The 19,082-nt window shown below is 42.6% G+C and overlaps 1 protein-coding gene across 3 annotated transcripts in view; it reads right to left on the reverse strand.

The window, feature by feature from the left end:
* Positions 1 to 1,121: 1,121 nt before the first annotated feature.
* The window catches only part of EXD2 (exonuclease 3'-5' domain containing 2), an 87,912-nt gene continuing 69,951 nt past the window's right edge, over positions 1,122 to 19,082 (reverse strand). For all 3 annotated transcript variants that reach the window (XM_086709444.1, XM_025919678.2, XM_086709443.1), the window contains 5 exons: positions 12,616 to 12,947; positions 11,522 to 11,628; positions 10,849 to 10,984; positions 6,126 to 6,482; positions 1,122 to 2,586 (listed from right to left, as the gene is read on the reverse strand). In XM_086709444.1, the coding sequence (XP_086565570.1) occupies positions 2,370 to 2,586; positions 6,126 to 6,482; positions 10,849 to 10,984; positions 11,522 to 11,628; positions 12,616 to 12,947 (1,149 nt within the window). In that variant the 3' untranslated portion in view covers positions 1,122 to 2,369. The remainder of the gene's footprint in view (positions 2,587 to 6,125; positions 6,483 to 10,848; positions 10,985 to 11,521; positions 11,629 to 12,615; positions 12,948 to 19,082) is intronic.

Genomic DNA, 19,082 nt, shown 5'->3' on the forward strand with positions numbered 1-19,082 from the left:
GTGAGAGGGAAAAAACACGATGCCAAGCTGTATATACGTATAACTCTGAATTTTGCTTTTATCGTTTGCATTTTTAACTAGTGAAAGGAAAGTCACGGACATACCAGCAAAGGTCAGCTCTATTCTAGACGGAGGGAAGATGCGTGATTTTTATTCCTTCTTTAGACTCAGCTCTAACGAACATACACTACTTTTCTATCAGCAAAAACCAATAAATATTTGTTCTATAATATGTCTACCATAAGATATCTCATTTGAGATCACAACCATCTTAGGCAAAGTCTGCTGCAGTCCAAGGCTGACTCAGAGAACAAAGAGTCAGATCTACACTGTAACCTGTGAGAAGGAGCAGAAATCCCGTGTGCCGGGCTAGCTGCTCCCTCTAGGCTGGCTGCCCACGCAGGAAGGTCTGCTGGCAGGATTGATTCCTTCTTCCCACAGCAACTGCTGCACCTAAATGACCTCGTATGTGTTTCTCTCCTCTTGGCATGAGGATCCCAGGAAAAGAGAATGAAAGCGCCCTCCTCCCTGTTTCAGAAGAAGAAGTTTTTCTGGTAAACTTATCAAAATGACCCCAAATCAGCTACCACAAATTTGGAAACCTAAGTCATCAGTTATGTTCAGGAACTATGTATAAAAGCCCTATTTCTCAAGAATGAATATAAAACAAAATCTATGAGTGCCACCTGGTGGCAAGACTGCCTGCTCTGCTGACCACCCCTCAGTCTCTGTGGTTCTCCACCCACTGGGGCTCCCGAGCATGGGGTGCAGCCACTGCCACGCATGCCCCATAATAACCCATCATAACCGCACCGAACATCCCGTCCCCAAGGTACTGTTCATTTTCAAGGATTTCCAGTTGAGATCCCAGAAATGCCTGTCTGAGGACAAGGGGAATGCAGGGGCAGAGGAGCAAAACGCAAGATGTGCTCACTCGTTTGCAGACCGTTCGGGGATGGGCTGCGGCCGCACTGTATGGTGCGTCTGGGCACACACTGGGCACACCCTGCCCCCCCCCCCCCACGGCAGGGACCTGAAGGGCAAATATCCCCTCCCCCAAGAATAGTTACCAATTCTATAAAGCTGTGAAGAAAAAAGGTTTACATTTACCATCAGTGAGCTTTGTGCTTAGAAGAAGTTTTATTTATCAGTGTTAGAACAACCATCACCAACTCGGGCACGATTTCAAAACAGCTCCTGTTGGATTCTGGCCATAAAATTCTTTTTCAAATTTCTAAGATCTTATAAGGTAAAAAAGTTTTCCTAAAACTTTAGAAAAAATACTAATCACTACTAAAACTTTATTTCATGCTCAAAGTGGTGGCCTCACATAAAAAGATGAAACGCCACCGTTCTGAACATCTGAACGTATTAACTGAGTCCCAGGCATGAGGGGAGGTGGACAAATCCTCACAAGGCAACCTGACCAAAGGACTCCAGGAGAGAATTAAGTGCTTAAAAGAGGTCAGTGTTACAAGTCTGATGGAACACAGAACACGGAAGGGGCCTGACACTGCTTCTGACAGAAGATAATCTTCCTCTCAGAAAGGGATTAAGCTAAAAACCTTGCACTTCTGGACAAGAGGACTACAACAAACAGACAACAAACAGCATGAAAGGGAAAGCTGAGCAGGTATCAAAGTTCTCTTGCGAGGTGGTTGCTTATGCTTCTCTCTGCCCCAGCCAGCTTCAAGGCCTACTTCCAGAAAAGGATTTCCTCCAGTGTTCGGGTGGAAGCATATGGCAGGAAGTCGCTGCTGTGGTCCTGGACGTGGAAACGGGAGCATTCTCAAGTATGGAAATAAACCAAAGTGACCTAGATGGGATGGATCTCAACCAGGTGAGTCGTGGGAGAGCATGAAGCCAAGGAATTTATCACGAAGATGTGCTTGAACTGGGAAAAACAAATCTGACCCTCCAACCTCTGGAAGAACGTTTTCTCCCCTCCTAACCCGATGAGATTAAAATCCTCGACTGCCCCTGTTTCAGAAAAACCAACATACTGCACAGGGAAGAGATGTATTAAAAACCTGAGCAACTTGACAAGTCACTTCAGGGAAGAATCCTTCATTTGCTGTCCGTACAAGGAAAGCAAAAGAAAGAAAGTAAAATAAAGGCCAAGGTCCTTTGGTCCACAAAAATAAAATAAGAGGGAGGGAAAAAGAATTCTCACCCTGCCCGACTAAAATTCAAACCCGTAAGCTCCCCTGGAAGCAACAGCCTTGCTCCACCAGAAGCATCCTGGGATCAGCATGGGTTAGCATTCTGACTTGCGACACTAGGCTCTGACAATGAATGACATGGGAAGAGGTGACTTTCCCACCTTGGCTCAGCTTCCCAGCTGTCCTAACCTGGGAGGAAAGCGGCTATCACGACAGCTTGATGGGAAGGTCTTCCCCATATTTCCGGAGCAGCTTCTGATGGTTATGGTCCACTGACCACTGCTGGGGCAGGTGCTTGGGCTGCATGGAGTCCAGGAAATGCTGACGCCAGCGGCTCTCCAGCTGCATGAGGGAACGCAGCCCGCCCTGGCTGTGGCACTGCACCACCTTCAGCCCGTGAGGAATGTAGTTTTCATTGGAAATCCTGGCAAGACACAAAGTACAAGGGTCTGAGGAAAACAAGCACAGGATGGTCTCACAGACAGCTCCAAATGCTGCGGGCCAAGGGGCTTCAGCAAGGGCATGTGAGGAGGTTGCTGGACTTCTAAAGGGTTGGTTACTTTAATGTTTTTAAAAACATCTTCCCAGGGGCGCCTGGGTGGCGCAGTCGGTTAAGCGTCCGACTTCAGCCAGGTCACGATCTCGCGGTCCGTGAGTTCGAGCCCCGCATCAGGCTCTGGGCTGATGGCTCAGAGCCTGGAGCCTGTTTCCGATTCTGTGTCTCCCTCTCTCTCTGCTCCTCCCCCGTTCATGCTCTGTCTCTCTCTGTCCCAAAAATAAATAAAACGTTGAAAAAAAAAAATTAAAAAAAAAAAAAAAAAAAAACATCTTCCCTATACCTGCCTTTTTAAAGAAGTGGTTTGGACATATTGCACACAATCCAACACAAGGTATTTGGGATACTGAGCTACATTTGTGGGGAGGCCCCTCCCTGCACGAGGCTCAGCCCCCACTACAGGGCCCTAGTGTCTGACTGACAAGTAAAGAATGTTGGTCTTTTATTGACTCCACGGTTACTCGCCTTTCTTTTAAATGATTCATTCTGGGGGCGCCTGGGTGGCTCAGTCAGTTAAGCGTCCGACTTCAGCTCAGGTCACGAACTCTTGGTCTGTGAGTTGGAGCCCCGCGTCGGGCCCTGTGCTGACAGCTCAGAGCCTGGAGCCTGCTTTACATTCTGTGTCTCCCTCTCTCTCTGCCCTTCCCCTGCTCGTGCTCTGTCTCTTTCTCTCTCTCTCTCAAAAAATAAACATCAAAAAAAAAAAAAATCTTAATTATTCATTCTGAACCATACATCACCCCACATGTTCCAATTTTTCATAACACTGTAATACCTGAATGTAAAGTGCAAGGTGGTACATTTCTCTAGTGTCTTCTTTCTCACGGAAAGAATGCCAAACCATACGGCATAGGCAATACAGTCACTGGTGTTGTGATAGCGTTCTATGGTCACAGATGGTAGCTACCCTTGGGATGAGAACAGCATAACATATAAACTTGTTGAATCACTGTCGTATACCTGAAACGAATGTAATGTTGTGTGGCCCTGTGTCAACTACCCTTCAATTAAAAAAAAAAAAAAAAGATGGAGGTGTTTGGCTGCCTGAGTGGGTGGAACATGCAGCCCTTCATCTGGGAGTTATAAGTTTGAGCCCCACATTGGGTGTACAGATTACTTCAAAATCAAATCCTGGGGCACCTGGCTGGCTTAGTCGGTTGAGCATCCAACTTCGGCTCAGGTCGTGATCTCATGGTTTGTGAGTTCGAGCCCCGCGTCAGGCTTTCTGGTTTCAGTGCAGGGCCTGATTCGGATCCTTTGTCCCCCTCTCTCCGCACCTCCCCACTCACGCTCTCTCTCAAAAATAAATAAGCATGCATTCATGCATAAATAGATAAATAAATAAATAAATAAATAAATAAATAAATAAAACCTTAGGGGCATCTGGGTGGCTCAGTTGGTTAAACATTTTACTCTTAGGGAAGGGTAAAAAAAAAAGAGGTTAGAGTGGGAGAGAGCCAAAACATAAGAGACTGTTAAAAACTGAGAACAAACTGAGGCTTGATGGGGGGTGGGAGGGAGGGGAGGGTGGGTGATGGGTATTGAGGAGGGCACCTTTTGGGATGAGCACTGGGTGTTGTATGGAAACCAATTTGACAATAAATTTCATATATTAAAAAAAAAAAACAAACATTTTACTCTTGATTTCGGCTCAAATCATGATCTCACAGTTTATGGGACTGAGCCCCACGCCGGGCTCTGTGTGCGAATAGCATGGAGCGAGCCTGCCTGGGATTCCTTCTCCCTCTCCCTGGCTCATGCTGTTTTCTCTCTCAGAATAAACAAATTTTAAAAAAATAAAATAGAATCTTAAAAAAAAAAAAAAAAGAACGCCAAACCACATCCATGAGAGACCTGTTTCAGTCCCATGAAATATTCAGTTGTGCAGCTGGTGTTGTTTAATGGGAAAATGAATCCCTGCCTCCTTCCTAAGCACGGAGGCCTTAAAAACTGTTCTGTTGCCATGCGAACAGTGTGTTCACCTCCTGTGAGGAAAGGCTAATTTTCTCAAGGAAGCTGGTACCCCATGGACTCAGTTCCCCTCCACGCATCCACGCCCTACTCTCAAGACCCCCTCCCCATCCTAGCAGTGCTGGTGCCCTCCGGGGGTCTGCAGACACTATTGCTTAGCTCACCAGAGTGCCACTAACTAGCCTATCTTTCCCCAAACAGCTCTTCTTCCCAGTCCCAGACATCCAAGTCCAGCATCCTTCTATCCAAGTCAGCAGGTGATTTGTTAGAAAGGTCTGTGGTGAAAGGGGAAGTTTGCCTGTTTTAGCAAATACATCTGGGAACCGGTTAAAGGAACCCGTCCCCTTAATTTCTCATAGGACCCTGGCAAGTTATTTGACTTTACCTCAGGGTAGCTAACATAAAGCTTGGAAAATAACATCTACTTTACAGACTCACAAGGTAGCTATAAGAATAAAACTCAGTAATGTTTTATTAACTTTGAAAGATTTAAAAAAATGCAAGATACAATGTGAGCAGTTACCAGTAAGAAATCTAAATCCTATTTCATAGGTTTGTTATAAGAACTAATTAAGGCAACTTATAGAAAGTTTATTAGCTGGGTTAAATAGATGAAGATATCTAGAAATATTTGTTTGATAATTGCTGCTATATTTAAGATTTTTTGGTAACAAAACTCTATAGGCAAACAGCATCGCATTCTGTTTGGTGAACTTATCAGTTCGATTATTTCAATCCCTAGTACGACTGGAAAAGAGACAGTTGGTAAGCAAAACTACAGCAGGTGATGCAGAATTTTTTTCACCTCAGCCATGCACCCATTCATTTCTTAGGACCATAAGCTTCTCTTTTGGGAACACCGAGTTAAGTCCTGTAAGTTCAACCATATACTCGTGGGGAAGGAGGGAGCAAAGAAGGAAGGGAAAAGGAGAAGAGTAACTTAAATGGTTAGAGCCAATATTCCATTCAATGGGCCAGTACCCTGAGTCCAGGTGAGACAGCAAACATGAATCCCCTGGTCTCAGTTCCCACCGATCTGGATACGGTGAGAGACAAAAAAAACCCCACATACACCGTACTCGTGGGCAACTTCAGAGACTTGAGGATATTTTTTGAGTATGATTTTCATCTTCTGTGCTGACTTCAGGATTTCCTTCTGCATAGAATCTCTAAGGCACAACTCCACCGCACTTGAACTCACCTGCTAATCATGAAAATGACTGGACATATATGACCTTAAAAGGGTTAATGACAGAAGACAAGTCTCCTATGGAAAGGAAATTCTCAAACAGATTGTACTATCCCAGTCCCGTGGTATTTTAAGCCATTACACATGTAACGGGATGACACAGGCTATGCTCGCCCCCGACCTGGCAAGCAACCTCACCGAGTGGTCAGGGTCAGTGCTCTGGGTCACTCCTCCACCCTTTCTGTACCTGGTCTCCAGGCTGGCAGCCTCTTGAAGCATCTCATCCGTGATTGTGTCTGTGTCGTAAAACTCTCTGAGGGCTCGCAGCAGCTCCTCCTTCCGACGAGCAGGCAGGCTCTCCGCGTTGAGCAGGGCCCTGGCCCCAGAACGTACCTGCCGGCGCTCAGGGTCTTCTAGCAGCCGCAGACCCTCCTCAGAGCCAATGGGGGCCTGGAACTCCCTGGCCAGCTGCTGCTTCAGGTGGTTGTCGTAGTAGTTAGAGACGGCGTGGCAGGAGGTACAGAGCAGCAGCACATCGTGGGAGTTGTGGTCTTTCATCTCAATGGGGAAGTGCTTCCGGTACTCATGTGGAATCACGTTCTTCCTGCCAAGCCCACCCAGAAGGCAGCGCTCATTAGCAGATGACACGGAACACATGTGGAGCTAGCAGGCGGGCTACTGGAGTCTCATCTGGGCCTAAACATGACTGAGAAGCCTTGGGCACCACAGTCCAACAGAGATTACATACAGGCAGTACAACCTATTCCACTCTCGGCCTGCCTAGCTACCTGTGCCTTAGTTTCCTCTCTCCTAGAAGTAGGTTCATACCACCTGCCCTCAAGAGCCAGCAGAGGGCCAATGGCAGAGGGAGGCTAATAACCACCTTTGCCAAGATTGTATTCCCAGAAGGAAGAGTATCAGAGAAATGAAAAAAAAAAAATACTAATGGCCTTTAATATCTAGAAAATAACTCTCAAAGCATGTAGCAGGCAACCTCTACTTCTGAAATTCTGGAAGCCTGGTGACCTAAAAAAACCAATTTCCTCTATCTGAGAAATCCGTCACTCAGACTATTTCCATGGTTCATCAAGGCCCAGCAGTGTTTTCTAAGGAGAACTAAGCTCTCAGGAAAAACTCTTAAGAGCAACAATTATTTGTCTCACTTTGTAAGAAGAGAACGTAGGAAAGTGAATTATTCCACAGAAGCCAGGGAGAAAACCCAAAGTGTGCCTTCAGGTCATCCAAATACAGGCACACCTCATATCATTGTGTCCTGCAGATTTTACATTTTTTGCACATTGAAAGTTTGTGGCAACCCTGCATCAAGCAAGTCTACTGGCCCCATTTTTCCAACAGCATTTTTTCACTTCCTGTCTCTGTGTCATATTTTGGTAATTCTTGCAACATTTCGAACTGTTTCATTATTATTATATTCGTTATGCTAATCTGTGATAAGTGAGCACAGGTGTCACTACAGTAATTGTTTTGGGGACACCATGAACCATGCCCATATAAGACCGTGAAAACAATAAATAAATGTTATGTGTGTTCTGACTGCTCCACCAGCTGGCCATTGCACTGTCTCTCTCTCCCTTTCCTGGGGCCTCCCTATTTCTTGGGATGCAATGATATTGATATCAGGCCAGTTAATAACCCTACAATGGCCTATTAGTGTTCAAGTGAAAGAAAGAGTTGTACGTCTCCCACTTTAAATCAAAAGCTAGAAGTGATTACATTGAGTGAGGAAGGCATGTGGAAAGCCGACACAGGCCAAAAGCTATGCCTCTGGAACCAGTTAACCGACTTGTGAATGCCTAGGAAAAGTTCTTGAAGGAAATTAAAAGTGCTGCTCCAGTGAACACATAAATGCGATGCAAATGAAACAGCCTTACTGCTGACATAGAGAGAGGTTAGTGGTCTGGACAGAAGATCAAACTAACCTCAATGTTATCTTAAGCCAAAGCCTAATCCAGAGCAAGGTCCTAATGCTCTCCAATTCTGTGAAGGCTGAGAGGTAAGGAAGCTGCAGAAGAAAAGTCTGAAGCCAGCAGAGGTCGGTTCAGGAAGTTTAAGGAAAGAAGCCATCTCCACAACATGAAAGTGCAAGGCGAGACAGCAAGTGCATATGTAGAAGCTGCAGCAAGTTCTCCAGAAGATCCAGCTAAGATAATTCATGAAGGTGGCTCCAGTAACCAACAGATTTTCAGTGTGGATGAAATAGCCTTTTATTGGAAGAAGATGCCATCCAGGGCTTTCATAGCTAGAGAGAAGTCAGCGCCTGGTTACAAAGCCTCAAAAGAGGGGTGCCTGCGTGGCTCAGTCGGTCAAGCATCCAACTTCGGGTCGGGTCATGATCTCACAGTTCGTGGGTTCGAGCCCCGTGTCGGGCTCTGTGCTGACAGCTAGATCAGAGCCTAGAGCCTGTCTTTGGATTCTGTCTCCTCTCTCTCTGTCCCTCCCGTGCTTTCTCTCTCTCTCTCTCAAAAATAAATAAAAAACGTTAAAAAAAATTTTTTTTTAAGCTTCAAAAGACAGGCTGACTCTCTTGTTAAGGGCTAATGCAGCTGGTGACTTTCAGTCGAAGCCAAAGCTCATGGACCATTCTAAAAACCCTAGGGCCCTTCAGAATGATGCTAAATCTACTCTGCCTGTGCTCTCTAAATGGAAAAACAAAGTGTGGATGACAGCCTATCTGTTTACAACATGGTTTACTGACTATTTTAAGCCCACTGTTGAGACTACTGCTCAGAAAAAAAAATTTCCTTTCAACATTTTACTGTTCATTGACAGTATATCTGGCCACCCAAGAACTCTGATGGAGATACACAAGATTAATATTGTTTTCATGTCTGCTAGCACATCTATTCTGCAGCCCCTGGGCAAAAGAAGTCACTGCAGATGTGGTAGAAATAGCAACAGAACTAGAATCAGAAGTGGAGCCTGAAGATGGGACTGAATTGCTGTGATCTCAGGATAAAACTTTAACTGATGAGTTGCTTCTTATCGATGAGCAAGGAAAGTGGTTTCTTGAGATGGAATCTATTCCTGGTGAGGATGCTGTGAAGATTGTTGAAATGACAGCAAAGGATTTAGAATATTATGTCAACTTAGTTGATGAAACAGTGCAGGATTTGAAAGGACTGACTCCAATTTGGAAAGAAGTTCTACTGTGAGTAAAATGCTATCAAACACCATCACGTGCTACAGAGAAAATGTTTGTGAAAGAAGAACCCATCAGTGCAGCAAACTCCCTTGTCATTTTATTTTAAGAAACTGTCAGGGCGCCTGGGTGGCTCAGTCAGTTAAGCAACCAACTTCAGCTCAGGTCATGATCTTGTGGTCCATGGGTTTGAGCCCCGTGTCGGGCTCTTGCTAACTGCTCAGAGCCTGGAGCCTACTTCGGATTCTGTGTCTCCCTCTCTCTCTCTGCCCCCTCCCCCCACCACTCAAGCTCCGTCTCTCTCTCTCTCTCTCTCTCTCTCTCTCTCAAAATAATAAACATTAAAAAATTTTTAAATTTAACAAAAAAAAAGAAATTGCCACAGCCACCCTAACCTTCAGCAGCCACCACCCTGATTAGTCAGCAGCCATCAACATCGAGGCAAGACCCTCCTCCAGCAAAGAATTACAACTCACTGAGAGCTCAGAAGATGGTTAGCATTTTTTAGCAATAAAGTATTCTATGTATGTATGTATATAACCTCTATACCCAATGTGGGGCTCGAACTCATGACTCCAAGATCAAGAGTCAGATGCTCTACTTACTGAGCCAGTAAGGCACCCCAGCAATAAAGTATTTTTTTTAATATATTTTTTAATGTTTATTTCTTTATTTTGAGAGAGAGAGACAGAGACAGAGAGAGAAAGCATGCAAGTGGAGGAGGGACAGAGAGAGAGAGAGAGAGAGAGAGAGAGAGAGAGAGGGAATCCCAAGCAGGCTCCATACTGTCAGTGCAGAGCCCAGCGTGGGGCTCAAACTCACAAACCGTGAGATTATGGCCTGAGCTGAAATCAAGAGTCAGATACTTAACCGAATGAGCCACCCAAGTGCCTGTGAAGTATTTTTAAATTAAAATATATACACTGTTGTTTTAGACATAATGTTACTGCACTATAGTGCAATGTAAATGTAATTTTTACATGCACTGGAAATCAAAAATTCATTTGACTCATTCACTTTAAGATTTTTTAAAAATTTTTTTAATGTTTATTTTTTTAGAGAGAGACAGAGAGACAGAGCGTGAGTGGGGGAGAGGCAGAGAGAGAGGGAGACATAGAATCCGAAGCAGGCTCCAGGCTCTGAGCTGTCATGTCAGCACTGAGGCTCAATGTGGGGCTCAAACTCATGGACCGCGAGATCATGACCTGAGCTAGTCACTTAACTGACTGAGCCACTCAGGCACCCCTAAGATTTTATTTTAAAGTAATCTGTACACCCAGCGTTGGGGCTTGAGCTCACAACCCCGAGATCAAGAGTGGCATACTCCACTGACTGAGACAGCCAGGCGCTCCTGCCTCACTTTATTGTGGTGTTCGCTTTATTATGATGGTCTGGAGCTAGAGGTGCAATATATCTGAGGTATGCTTGTATTCCACGAATAGTACCAAGGTGCAGCTTGTGAGCCACTCAAGGAAGGATTATAAGAACACACAGAGAAAGGCATCTTCAGAAGGAAATGGTCTCTGATCTTTCTATAAGCAAAAGGGAATCACTCTCTTCATGGCAAACTGTCACTGAGAAAGAGTGTTACGTTCCGGAAACCAAGAACTGGTCTCAGGATAGGTGGGGGACACTATAGCAAGGCCACACAGAGTTCAGAAGCTCTCAGGAAAACTGGGATGACCGCCATGGACAAGTCTTTCAGCCAAAGTGGACAGATTCAACCAAGGCCCCCGAGGGTTCCATATGTGGCTACAAAGGCAAATTCCATCAGAGGCGGAGAATCTGGGTGGCCAGACCCCACACTCACCGAATGTATGAGTCCTTCTTGCCACATACTACACACAGGTTCTCTTTAACCATCAAGTAATAGTCTCCTGGAGATTCGGGTCTTCCCGCAGGTTCAAACTGTAGCTTGACCACAAAAGGCTCTTCGCTCACCAGCTCTTAAGAACAAGAAAAAGGGTGAGTGTTTGCCTACCTCTCCCTCAGGAAGGAAGCCCCACCTGAACTGTTCTCTGCTGTATCCACCAGAGATCACGATTATAACTGAAGACGTATAGGTCTAAGGTCATATTAGGATCAGTGACAAAGCTAGATTAACTTCTCCTTATGTTAGTTCTTCAACTGTCTAAAAATTATAAAGTGAAAGAAGGGAGACAGGAGAAAAAGACACACAAATAGATAAAAAGATAGCTCTGAACGTCCTTGAAGGAAAGGAAAAATAAAATACCCCTGGAGCACCTCTACTTTCCTACCATACAACCTTCTCTCCAGACCCAAGATGAGACCTCATGCCTTTTGCTGGAGGCTGGGCCTGAGTCTCTAAGCAGACAGAAATCACAACTGAACAGCCACATCTCACTTGTCTCAAGTTCTTTCTGCCTTCTTCTATCCCTCCCTGCCCCGTGTCCCTCTCCCCACTCCTGCCGGGACACACATGCACCTAAATGTAGATGAAATAGGACAGGTGAGTCTCAAACCTCCAATGCCTTTGTCCAGGTACCACTGAGCTTTCCTTCGGTCACAAGTGCAGAGGGGCTGTCCATCAGGAGCATGCAGGAAGCAGTTATCATAGAGGGGTGATTTTCTGCAGGGAAGGCAGAGGTTAATCTAAGACTGAAAGCTAACCATGGGTCAAGGTATCAGTTGCCTTCCCATGCTGTCTTCTGAGTGACCCCAGCTACTCTCGATACTAGGGTCAAACATTACGTTTATGGGAAAAAACAAGTAGGGCAAAAAATCATGTTTGTTCCTCCATCTGCATGGGGCTAGGAACTAAAAATGAGTTCATTTAGCTAGTCTTTATATTTATGGACAGGAAGTTGGGTAGTATTTACACAGCTCTGTTGTGAAAGTGAACAGGAGCAAGCACCAAGAAACTGCTCTACAGAGTAATCACTGGGTTAAACAAAGTAAATTAAAATTAAAGAATTTCAGGCTGAAGTAATGAGGGCCACAGGAGTTTATTTCTGGCTCAAACGCAATACTTGCTTCAATTTAATCATCCAGTTCCTAAAGGCACTCTGCTACAGGGACCAAGCTTCCACTCCAAAGTACTTATTAGTCATCTTTCTGCAATAGAGGCATAAGTCGTACAGAGAAACTCTCACTGGTTAGAGAATAATATTGGCTTAGAGCTGGATGCCATTCTAAATAATCAAATACCAAATGAACAGGAAATCAGATGATGCATTTCTTCTGAAATGTAGGAGGCAATTCATGTTATTCATTTTTGCAGCTATCCCGAGCAAGGAAGGAGTAATAATTATACCCTCATTTATAACTGGAGAAGTTACAAGTCTAAGGTCATATGAGGATCAGTGACAAAGCTCGGTTAAGTTCTCCCTCTTTCTACTCCAACTGTCTAAAAATTAAAAAGCAAAAGAAGGGGGAAAGGAGGAAAATACACAAATAGATCAAAAAACAGCTCCAAATGTCCTTGAAGGACATTAACCCCTACAGCACCTCTGCTATCCTAGCATAGAACCTTGTCCCCAGACCCAAGATGAGGCATCGTGCCCTTGGCTGCAGGCTGGGCCTCTGAGTCTCAGCAGACAGGGTACAGCTCAGTTACCTGGCCGAGTAGCCCACCCCCAGGGGCTTTCTTTTGTGCTTCCTGGGGTCTCTCCCCTGGTGGTTGCCTGGCATCACTCCATCCATCTTAGACTTCTTATTTTTGGGCTTCTGCTGGGCTTCTGCTGCTTCCCCATTAACTTCTTCCCCCAATCGGCTAACTCCTTTGCTTCGGAACGGGATGTCTACCACATCCCGGCATTTCTCCAAGACTTCCCTCCAGCTCATGTGGTCATCGTTCTCATCTAGAGTTGAATTCCTAGAGAAACGGTATCCAAGAAGATGGAGAAAGAGAGCCACTGAAATCTGGGCATCCCTGGCAGCATAAATTACCTGAAGAGAAAAGTCAGAGATCAGTGGAATCTGGAAGGCAAAGCAAAGAAAGCAATTTCCAACTCAATCACAAAGATGCAGACAATTTTTAGGATTCTAATTCAAGATGTACCATGTACTTCTCAACAACCTTTTATTATGAGACATTTCACACTATACAACAGTAAATCGAATAGTATAATGAATCTTCATGTTTCTTTCCTGTCTCTGTTTTTAACTAAAATAGCTAAAATAGTGCCTTACTCTAAATGCTCAATAATCCTATTCAATATATAAATTAGTGAAGTTTCTTTCTATCTGCTACCAAACCTGATGGACAGATTTTTGTCAAGTTTAGGTGAGGCCAGTTACCACAAGTTTGACAACCAGAACACGAAATTCACTTTGGAGGTGGTCATCCTCTAGAACACCTGAAAGCAAGATTCATTAAGAGGCCTGTGTGACTGTCAATCAGAAACAACCTGCCATTATTAATAAGATGTGGAAAACAAATTGGTTTCAAGCATGGGCCTCAAATCAAAAGTCAAAAGGGCCCATTTCTGGAATTTATTTATTTAAAAATGGTAAGTCATTCTCCCAAGCCACTGGTGACAGGAAGGCTGACCATAAATAAAAGTAGTCAAATCTATAATCAATAGCTTTTCCCAACAAAGGGTGTAAAGACTTTAAAATTCCTTTAATTTACCTTTAATAACCAAGCCTGGTAAACAATACTATTAGGAAGGATTTGTTATGCTTTTAGAATAAAACAATTTGGGTAAAATTTTCCACCTAGACTCAACAATCTACACATCTATCAGCAGGATCAGCAGGCTGTTTCTCAAAGGAAAGGAGTGTGCTTCAATGTGAAGAACTTAAAGTGCTTTTTAACACTTTTTTCAAATGATAAGAAAACGCAAGCACTTTCATCAAATGGTGTTAAGACAACTGGATGGCCACATGTAAAAGAATAAAGTTGGATCCAAACAAAAATTATAAGCCTAAATGTAAGAGCTAAAAACTAAGACTTTTAGAAGAAAACATAGGGGTAAATGTTCATGACCTTGGGTTAGGCAATGATTTCTTGGCTATGACACCAGAAGTATAAGTGATAAAAGAAAAAATAGATAACTGAACCTCATCAGTATTAAAACCTTTTGTGCTTCAAACAACTCCACCAAGTAAGTGAAAAGATGACCTGAAGAATGGAGGCAAATATTTACACATTACGTCTCTAATAAGGGACTAGTCTCCAAAATATATAAAGAACTCTTAAAACTCAATAATATAAAGACAACTCGATCAAAATACGAGCAAAGGATTTAAATAGATATTTCTGTAATATATATTCTACAATCTATAATTTCCATAACATATTTTTAAATAGCCAATAAGCACATGGAAAGATGCTCAGCCTCATTAGTCACTAGGGAAATGTAAATCAAAACCACAACGAAATACCATTTCATTCCTACTAGGATGGCTCTAACCAAAAAGATAGGCAATAACAAGCGTTGGTGAGGATGCAGAAAATTAGAACCTTCATACATTGCTAATTAGAATATAAAATGATGTAGTTACTCTGCAAAACAGTCTGGCAGTTCCTCAGTGACACATAAAGTTCATGACCCAGCAACTACACTTCTAGGTATATACCCAAAAGAAGTAAAAACATACGACATGTGTCCACACAAAATTTTACGCCCAAACATTCATAGTGGCATTTTTCATAATAGCCAAAAAATGAAAGCAATGCACCAATTGATGAATGTATAAACAAAATGTACTAGATATCCATACAATATCGTTTAGAATAAAAAGAAATGAAGTACCAATAAACGTTACAACGTGAATGACCCACGACAACATGGTAAATTAAGCCAATCACAAAAGATCATATATTAAATGATTCCATTGATATGAAATGTCCAAAACAGACAAATCTATAGAGACAAGAGGTAGATTAGTGGCTGCCTAGTGCTAGGGTGGGGGTGAGCATAGGGTGGGAAGTGACTTGCTAATGGATATGGAGTTTCTCTTTGGGGTGATAAAAATGTTCTTTTTTTTTTTAAGTATTTTTTTTAATGTTTTTTGTTTATTTGGAGAGAGAGGGTGCAAGATGAGGAGGGGCAGAGCGAGTGGGAGAGAAAGAGAATCCCAAGCAGGCTCCAGGCTGTCAGCACAGAACCCGACAAGGGTCTCAATCTCACAAACTGTGAGATCATGACCTGAGCCTAAATCAAGAGACAGACGCTCAACTGGCTGAGCCACTCAGGCACCCCAAAAATCTTCTAAAATTAGATTGTGGTGATGGTTGTACCACTCTGTAAAAATACTAAAGTCCATTGATTTGTATACTTTTTTTTTAAGTCGGCTCCATGCCCAATGTGGGGCTTGAACTCACATCTCTAAGATCAAGAGTTACATGCTCTACGGACTAAGCCAGCCAGGCGCCTCATTTTGTGTACTTTAAATGGCTGAATTTTGCTGTATGTTAGTTATACCTTAAAATTGTTAAGGAAGGAAGGAAGGAAGGAAGGAAAGAAGGAAGGAAGGAAGGAAGGAACCAAGGCACAAAGAAGTGACTTACTCAGGGTCACAGAAAGTCAGAAACAGCTGCAAAAAACAAATTCAGATAGTATGACTCCCAAAACTCTCTCTCAGGAAGGATGTTAACCTTAAGGTACCAGCTGTGCTAAAGCTTTTCTATAACAACATTTTGGAAGGGTGAACAAGCAGTGACTGACTCAGCAAACAAGAGAAGGCTAAAACCTAGGCCTAAAGGAAGCCAAAAATCCAAGAATTAAGTTAATTTGAGCCACAGAACATAAGCATAAGGAATGGGAAGCACCAGGTATCTGGGAAAGCAAGGGTACAAGCAGGGGTGAGAACAATAGGATAAGGTGAAAGTCTCCAAAAAGAACACTTAGAACCAGAAGCACCGGGGTGGCTCAGTTAGGCGTCCAACTCTTGATTTCATCTCAGGTCATGATCTCACAGTTGGTGAGTTCAAGCCCTGAACTGGGCTCTGCACTGATGGCACGGAACCCACTTGGGATTCTGTCTCCCTCTCTCTCTCTGCCCCTCCCCTGCTTGCTCTCTATCTCTTTCTCAAAATAAACAAAAATAAACTTGAAAAAAAAAAAACAAAACCCTAGATCTTCTCCTTTACACCACAGGGCTGGCAATTACTCCTTCTCTAACCCCCCAAAGAGTAAAAGTTTAAGTCATATAATGGGCTAACTCCCAGAGGATCTGGATCCAGTAACAACAGGTCTGGTGGAGGGTGGGGGCAAAGTGTCATCTGAAAAAGGGATTATGGGAAAGTTTACATAATGACTGGTAAAACTACCAGCACCTTTTCCCACTCAGCTACCAGAATATAAGCAGAGGGGCTTATACCCCTTTGGCAGAAGACTAGATGGTTCATTTCTGGAGACACTGAGTAGCCTGAGAAAAAAGAGTTCCAGTTACTGACATGTGACTATAATCTGTAGGTACTGATAATAAAGCCCACTGGCCCAAAAGCGCTGGCCATATTTGCTGTGTTCTCAATCCATTTTTTTTTTAATTCAAATTTAAGGGGCACCTGGGTGGCTCAGTCGGTTAAGAATCTGACTTTGGCTCAGGTCATGATCTCACAGTTTGTGGGCTCAAGCACAGCATCGGGCTCTGTGCTGACAGCTTGGAGCCTGGAGCCTGCTTCAGATTCTCTGTTCCCCTCTCTCTCTGCCCCTCCACCCCACTTGTGCTCTGTTTCTCTCTCAAAAATAAATAAACATTAAAAATTTTTTAAATTAAAATTTAAATATCATTTTCTGTATTTTCTAAAATCTCATTAAGCATTATGTTCATAATTAGAACAAAAAATAAACACTGTTTAAATAAAGCATGAATAAGAAACTTTGGAAATTCTGAATTCTCACAATAAGGATCACAAATCTGGTTTCAAATTTGATAGGAATTAACTTTTTCTCCACAACTTTTTATTTTTAAGATTTTCAAGCTCACAGAAAAGTTAAATAATAATGCCACCTGACATTCATAATTGTCAACATTTGCTTTATCTCTTTATGATATGGATACCACACACTTTTTTTTTTCTTTTTGGCTGAACACATTGCAACATTAAGTTGCAGCTATTATAGTCCTTCATCTCTAAATACATTAGTGTGTACTTCTTAAGAACAAGAACATTCTTCTACATAATCACACTATTAGCACACCCAAGAACTTTAACAGTGGCAAAATACAATAATATACAGTTCTAACATCTCCAATTGTTCCAAAAATGTCTTTTACAGATGGTGCAAGATTCAGGATTTTTAACAGACTTGCAGAATTGTGCAACCATTCACCATAATCAACGTTGGAACACTTTCATCACCTCAAAAAGAAACCTTTGACCCACTGGCAGTCATCCTCCACTTCTCCCAGCCCTAGGCAACCTATTAATTTATTTTCTGTCTCTATAGATTTGTATATTCTGAAATATTTCACAAAAATGGAGTCATGCAAAATGTGTTTGCAATTAGCTTCTTTCAGTAGCATAATGTTTTCAAGACTCATCCCTGTCATAGTATGTATCATTTTTAGTACTGAGTAATACTCCATTGTCAGGGTATGCCATATTTTATTTATGCATTCATCAGCTGATGTGCCCAATCAGCTTTTTAATGTGTCCTTAACTATGAATGGACAGCCAAGGACCTAAACATTTAAGAAAAATCTTTAGGGGCGCCTGGGTGGCGCAGTCGGTTAAGCGTCCGACTTCAGCCAGGTCACGATCTCGCGGTCCGGGAGTTCAAGCCCCGCGTCAGGCTCTGGGCTGATGGCTCAGAGCCTGGAGCCTGTTTCTGATTCTGTGTCTCCCTCTCTCTCTGCCCCTCCCCCGTTCATGCTCTGTCTCTCTCTGTCCCAAAAATAAATAAACGTTGAAAAAAAAATTTAAAAAAAAAAAAAAAAAAAAGAAAAATCTTTAATGCGAAATTCAAAGACCAAATCAAACATTTCAAATAAGGAACTCAGAGGAAAACAAAGCAATACAGAAAGCAGAAGAAAACCTCAGAAATCTTTAATATTCTAAGATAACAGAAGATACTACATCCATTAAACAAAAACAAAGTTATTTTAAACATGAATATTCAGAGGAGACCAAGAATCTCTTGTCACTTAACATTATGATAGGAATTATTAAAAATTCAATAGAAATGTTAGAAGACAAATTTGAGGAAATTTCCTAGAAGATAAAACAAAAAATACAGATAGAAAAATCAGAGAGAAAATATTTTTCTTAGGAAGTAGGCCGATCAATTCAAGGATCCAATATCCAAATAATATGAATTCTAGAAACAGAAGGGAGGGATGTTTTCAAAGAAATATTATGAAAATAATTCCCTGAACTAAAAGACACGAACTTCCAGATTGAAAGGATCCACTGAATTCTAATGCTATAATGAGAAATAGCCCACACTAATTAGTATCATCATGAATTTTAATAGCTAAGAATAAAGTAAAGATTTTCCAGAAAGAAAAACAAGTGACGTACTCAGTATCAATACTGGAAGCTATAAGACAGGGAAGAGTACCTTCAAATTTCTGAAGGAAAATGATTTTCACCCTAAATGCTGTACTCTGCCAAACTATCAGTTAATAGAGGGAAGCCAATATCTTTTCAGATACACAAGGTGTCATAAATTAACTTCCCATGCTCCCTTTCTTAAAGTACCCCAGATAAGAAAGGGAAAAGACATGGAGTTCGGAAGACAGAAGATCTACTACAGAAGAAAGCTGAAGGGAATCCCCAGCATGATGGTAAATGCAGATTCCAGGGTCAGAGCTAGGCAGCAGGGCTCCTGAAAGGAGCAGGGTGACAAAGGGCTCTAGAAGGGATGGCTCCAAGGGAAAGCGAGAGGAGTAAGTCACCTCCTGTGTCTGAACCACTGGAGAAAAGATGGACGGTCCCGTTAAAAGTCTGGGGCTGAAAGAGTTAACAGGTATATAGAAAACAAAGCAAACAGAAGTACAATTATTAGTCCTAGGAAAGCAAAAAGTTGTGTAAGGAAAAACTTAATTGCAGCTTACTATGTGGCTCAGCTATAAATAATGCCAATATAAGTAGATATGAATCTGATAAAAATGATGATTTACCTATAT

Source organism: Puma concolor, chromosome B3 (assembly GCF_028749965.1).
Source record: "Puma concolor isolate L17-30 chromosome B3, mPumCon1.1.hap2, whole genome shotgun sequence".
Taxonomy (NCBI): domain Eukaryota; kingdom Metazoa; phylum Chordata; class Mammalia; order Carnivora; family Felidae; genus Puma; species Puma concolor.